This window comes from Colobus angolensis, unplaced genomic scaffold (assembly GCF_000951035.1).
Source record: "Colobus angolensis palliatus isolate OR3802 unplaced genomic scaffold, Cang.pa_1.0 Scaffold46, whole genome shotgun sequence".
Classification (NCBI taxonomy): domain Eukaryota; kingdom Metazoa; phylum Chordata; class Mammalia; order Primates; family Cercopithecidae; genus Colobus; species Colobus angolensis.
In genome coordinates, this window is record NW_012118043.1 from 8071796 (window position 1) to 8078140 (window position 6345).

The 6345-nt window shown below is 36.2% G+C and overlaps 1 protein-coding gene across 1 annotated transcript in view; it reads left to right on the forward strand.

Moving 5' to 3' along the window:
- PIK3CB (phosphatidylinositol-4,5-bisphosphate 3-kinase, catalytic subunit beta) overlaps positions 1–6345 on the forward strand; it is a 151361-nt gene that overhangs the window by 58863 nt on the left and 86153 nt on the right. The window contains exons 6-7 of the mRNA XM_011958222.1: positions 2767–2937; positions 3813–3890. Coding sequence (XP_011813612.1) covers positions 2767–2937; positions 3813–3890 — 249 coding nt within the window. The remainder of the gene's footprint in view (positions 1–2766; positions 2938–3812; positions 3891–6345) is intronic.

The window sequence follows — 6345 nt, forward strand, 5'->3', positions numbered from 1 at the left end:
CTTTTTGTATTTTTAGTAGAGATGGGGTTTCACCATCTTGGCCAAGCTGGTCTCAAATTCCTGGCCTCAAGTGATCCGCCCACCTTGCTTGGCCTTTCCAAGTGCTGAGATTACAGGCGTGAGCCACCGTGCCCGGCTCATTCGGCTGTTTTGATTGTTTCAATTTGTCTTATAATTATTGTCTTACATTGTTATGAATTTTTAACACTGTTATAGCTGCTTTCTATTTCATCATATGGTATAAATGTGAAATATTCTGGAGGAGGTAAAGTATTTAAAAATTGATTAAATGGTCATCCATTGAATTGTATAAAAACTTATTTGTGATTATCCATTAGCTAAGTAAAGGAAAACTTTTCAATTCCAGTCTGAAATATTTATGCGTGGAATTTCCCTTGCCCCTTTTTTGTTACTTCCATGTATGGCAAGAATTTTGCAAGCATTAGGTTTGACCATTCTCAAAAGCCTTTCTTAATCATTCATATATTTGTTTATTTTCATTTAATTAAGAATTCTTTGAGAATATGCTTCTGTACAGCACTGAATTGCCCCAGATTATTTTTGGAGTAAAGTTGAGTTTAAATATGCTATGTGCAGTGTAGCACCCCTCCCACTATAAGGTCTACTGTTTAACGACTAGGTCCTTGGCTTTGCCTTCAAATAACTTGGAGATGTTTTTGTTGAAATACCTTAGAGACTAAAAAATAGTCATCATGTAAGGAATATTATTATAAGTGCCCAGTTAGAGGTTAGTAGTTACAGAATTTTAGGAAAATCTTGTTATTTTGTGATATTATTATTGTTGTTGTTTAAACAAGAGAGATATAGGCATGCCAATTATAAAGTGATGTGTGTTTGAGAATATGGAGCTGCAGTTTATTAGCAGGTAACATGGTGTTACGCCTCTTCTTAGGTTTCTGGTGTGGCCCTTAATTTTTGTGATTTAGTACATGTGAGGTCTAGGAGCAGTTATAACTTAGTGCACAGCTTTGGGAGTTGTGGTATTCCGATAGTAAGCTATTGATGTCTAGCCCATAAGAAGAAACAAGATGAAAAGTGCTTGGTGGGCAACCTAGAAGTACTGACTTTTCTTCATGTTCTTCCATCATTCAAGTAGATTCCTGCTTCTTTAATTTAACGTTTCTTTTTACCTTAAGAGGTGTAAAGGAGAATGTGTATTTTACCAGCATTATCCTTTATTATTATAAAGAAAAACAGAAGCATGTATGTGTTTTTGTGCAGGGTTAGACAGGAGATACCCTGTACAAAAGAGAGACAGAGAGAAAGAATATACACTGTAGGCAAAGGAATGTGAGAGAAATGGATCTTTCTTTTCTTTTCTTTTCTTTTTTTGAGATGGAGTCTTGTTCTGTCGCCCAGGCTGGAGCGCAGTGGCGCGATCTTGGCTCACTGCAAGCTCTGCCTCCTGGGTTCACACCATTCTCCTGCTTCAGCCTCCCGAGTAGCTGGGATTACAAGCAGCGGCTGCCACCACGCCCAGCTAATTTTTTTGTATCTTTTAGTGGAGACGGGGTTTCACTGTGTTAGCCAGGATAGTCCTGATCTCCTGACCACGTGATCTGCCTGCCTCGGCCTCCCAAAGTGCTGGGATTATAGGTGTGAGCCACCGCACCTGGCCAAAAAGGATCTTTCATAGTGAAAAGTTTTTGGATGAATATATTTATCATAATATCATATATAACTTCTGAGAGACATTCTGGAAAGTTTTTTCTTTGATAAAAATGTATTTTTAATGGTTCTGAATTGAATTACAATACATTGAATCACACTCTAGATCTGTAGAGGACATTCATTCTTCTGAGGAATACGTTGGATTCCTATGAACTTTGTTAGGAATCTTTGGTAATATGAATAATCACCCCTTTTCTTATATGCCTCTGGAGAGTCATTCTGGTTTTGTGGAAATAAAGTGGAACATCAAACTGGGATGATTGGTAGGTTTTTGCTGGGAAGATAGCTGGTAATACTTGCCTAGAACTCTGTGATGGAAAGGGGCCGTCTCAGGGATCCATAGAAAGTGTGAATCTGCCACATGCGAACCACACATTCAGCTTTTCTAGCAAAGCTGAAAGTATGGCTGAAGTATGACTTTAGTGTTAGACAAGTGGGTTTAAATCTAGGTTTTACAGATACTAGGTGTGTAACTTAACCCTTCTGAGTTTCATTTCTTTAATATGTTAAGTGAGTGTAATGAGATTAGCTGTAACGTACAATAATTGTCTAACTCAGTTCTTTAGGTACTTAGGTGTTCAGTTAATGATAGCTGTTTTTTTGTATGGTGATTTTAAATTCTCATATTCTTAGGCTGGGCTTGGTGGCTCACACCTGTAATCCTAGAACTTTGGGAGGCCAAGGTAGGCAGATCACTTCAGCTCAGGAGTTCAATACCAGCCTGGGTAACATGGCAAAACCCCATCTCTACAAAAAATATAAAAATTAGCTGGGCATGGTGGTGTTGGTGTGTGCCTGTAGTCCCAGGTACTCCGGAGGCTGCGGTGGGAGGATCACTTTAGCCCAGGAGGTCGAGGCTGCGGTGAGCTTTGATCCTGTCACTGCACTCCAGCCTGGGCAACATAGACCCTGTCTCAAAAAAAAAAAAAATTTTTTTTATATTCTTGATATTCAGCTGTGGTTTAAGACATACTTTCACAGTGCATTTGATATAGTGTTGTTCAGCTTCATTTTATTCTATTGATTTAGGTGTCGGCTTGAAAATCAATACCTTCCTCTTTCTTGCCCCTATAGTATATCCGAAACTGTGTAATGAACAGGACCCTGCCCCATTTTATACTTGTGGAATGCTGCAAGATCAAGAAAATGTATGAACAGGAAATGATTGCCATAGAGGCTGCCATAAATCGGAATTCATCTAACCTTCCTCTTCCATTACCACCAAAGAAAACGCGAATTATTTCTGTAAGTTTTATTTCTGAACCTTTAGTAACCCCAAAAGGTATGTGATTGTGTTAGTTTACATAAGTTTCACACATATTTCCTTTGCTCACTTCTCCTTCTGTGAAAACCAATGCATATTTGCCAAAAATTGATCACCATTTATTTAAAAATCATCTTTCTAGATACTATTATTTTTACTCAAGCTACAATTAAATGTAAATATGCTGTTTATACTTTTGGTGTTTCTTTTTGATGAAGAAAAATGTCATCAAATTAGAGATTTTGATTTAAATATAGGACTTCAATGAGTAATTGGAGACATTCTAATAGAAAAGTTAGATGTGCAGACATAATTGAATTAACCAGTATATTTCATTTTCTATCAGCTTAACCATGGTAGTGTTTTTGGTATAATTTGTCTGCCTTCTTAATACCGAATTCTTTTAGTACTAAACATTTATGAAGGGCACTATTATTTTTCAGAATGTAATATATTTGTATAAAGCAAATGTTAAGTTTGTCTTTATTTGAACAGTTAACACTTAGTTACTCAGTCATCACAAATTGTATATTGAACTGCTCCTTGATAATGTTATTTCTATATTAATATAAATGGTCAACTCAATTTATAAAAAGCTTTTATTATTATTTGTTAATGCTTTTTAATTTAGTGATATCTCTTAGTATTAGTGGAATGCTGCCTATGTTTTGCCATGAAAGCCAAGTGCTAGGGGTTATAATGCTTAATTTAGTGTGTGTGACTTTTAGTTGTTAGTTTAGAGCTCTATTTTCATAGTTTTGCCAATAGACATTAGAACTGATGACAATTACATTGCTAGCATAGAATATTCATTTCTTTCATTAAAATAATTTGTATTTGTTTTATTCTTTTACAGCATGTTTGGGAAAATAACAGCCCTTTCCAAATTGTCTTGGTTAAGGGAAATAAACTTAACACAGAGGAAACTGTAAAAGTAAGTACTCACTAAGATTTGAATTTACCATCTGCTCCAGTGTTTGAATAACTCACTGATATGCTCAGTAATGTCACATTGGAGATTGAATTTTACCCATATTGGTCAATTACATGATATAGAATATGGTAATTTATTATAAGACTATTGAGAATTTTTGTTTAAAATTTGAAAATTTCCTTTTAAAATTCAAAGACTTTTGAATCATTAGAGATCTACTGGAAAGATTGACATTATTTTTCCAGTATATATTACGTATTTCTTCTGTGTATTATACATCTATAGTTTCTTCTGTGTATTATACAGAAGAAATATGTAATATAGATGGGTGAGACTGTGAAGAAAGTTAAGAGAAATAATTCAAAGGTACAAAGATAGAGTTATCTTGGTTGAATGATTCTAGAGAGCTAATGTACAACCTGAAGGCTATAGTTAATAATATTTTATACAGGAAATTTGCTAGGAGAGTAGATTTTAGGTACTCTTACCACTCCTCACTCAAAAAAACAAAGGTAACTGTATGTGATGATGGATATGTTAAATTTCAGCAAGTGAAATTTAAGCCAAAACTATAGATCTTATGTTTTTATGCAAGCTTACTCTCCTCTCTCAGCCTTGCCTAGAGCTGCACTGAACCCCTCTTTCAGTCTTTTTTTTTTCCTTTCCTTTTAAACTTGCTGAGCACAGAGAACATGTAATGCCATTTCCTGGAAGAAAGTAGATTACTACGTTATGGACCACAAGTTGTTAACACGTGGAGGTTTATTGCTGAGTCCCATACATTTAAATAAAGGCTTAACAAAGCATTTTGTCTCAGAGTATAAAGCATTTATTTTCCCTAATTTGCTGGGTTGGAAATTAAGTGAATAATTTTTGTGATCCAAGAAAAGATTTGGTTTGTTTGAAATGTTTGTTGCTGTGAAGATATATTCAGGAGCGCTTTGCCAAAAATTATCAATATCTTGCTTTTGTACATGGGCATTAAAGATTTTGGGGGAGAGTAGAAGGTTGGTTACCACCTTTGGTGTTAGACAAGTGAGTGAGGCTGTGAAAAAAGTTGAGAGAAATAATTCAAAGGTACAAAGAGTTATCTTGGTTGAATAATTCTGGAGATCTAATATACAACATGAAGACTATAGTTAATAATGTTGTATACAGGAAATTTGCTAGGAAAGTAGATTTTAGGTACTCTTACCACTCCTCAAAAAAGAAAGGTAACTGTGTGTGATAATGGATATGTTAATTTACTTGACCATGTAGCAAGCAGTTTATTCTATATTAAACCATCATGTTGTACACCTTAAATATTTGCAGTCTTAGAAGAAGATTCTTTGAGTAGCTATTGTTAAAATAAAGGCTTTGCTTTTATATCCTCTGCTAGATTTTTCTTTTTCTTTTTTTTTTTTGAGATGGAGTCTCACTCTGTTGCCCAGGCTAGAGTATAGTGGCACGATCTCGGCTCACTGCAACCTCTGCCTCCCGGGTTCAAGCGATTCTTCTGCCTTAGCCTCCCTAGTAGCTGGGACTACAGGTGCATGCCACCACACCTGGCTAATTTTTGTATTTTTAGTAAGGACAGGGTTTCACCATATTGGCCAGGCTGGTCTCGAACTCCTAACCTCGTGATCTGCCTGCCGTGGCCTCCCAAAGTGCTGGGATTGCAAGTGTGAACCACTGCGCCTGGCCTAGATTTTTCTTTTTAATGAGTGTGTTTATGACCAATTAACCTCTGTTTTCTGTTTTAGTGGTAATCCTGTTTTTGTCTTTTAATTTAAATTTTTCAATTGCAAAAGTATAACATGAATAATTGTTGCAGTAAATGAAAAAATGCAAATAGGCTGGGCATGGTAGCTCACACCTGTAACCCTAGCACTTTGGGAGGCCTAGGCAGGCAGATCACTTGAGTCCAGGAGTTCGAGACCAGCCTGGGCAACATGGCGAAACCCCATCTCTACAAAAAATACAAAACTTAGCTGCGTGTGGTAGCACATGTCTGTAGTCCCAGCTATGAGGAAGGCTGAGGTGGGAGGATCGCTGGAGCCTGGGAGGTCGAGGCTGCCCTGAGCTGAGATTGTGCCACTGCATTCCACCCTGGTGACAGAGTGAGACCCAATCTCCCCCCAAAAAAAGAAAGGAAAAGAAAAAGTGCAAACATGATTAAGAAGAAAGGTACTGGTCTCTCCTTACCATCATAAGGGATTCAAAGTTAACAAACCTTTTGAATGTCCTCCAGGTTTATAAAAATATTTATAAACATACGATATGGGAATTAAAGGGGTTTTGGTTGTGTGTATTTCTGTGATTTGTCAAATGGTTTGTTTGTTAACAAAGGGATGATACTATATATATTGTTGTATAACTTGATTTATTCACTTTATAATACATGTTGGACAATCCTCTGGATTAGTAAATAGTAGATTTCCTTGAGGATTTTATTCTTTTTTTTTTTTTTTTT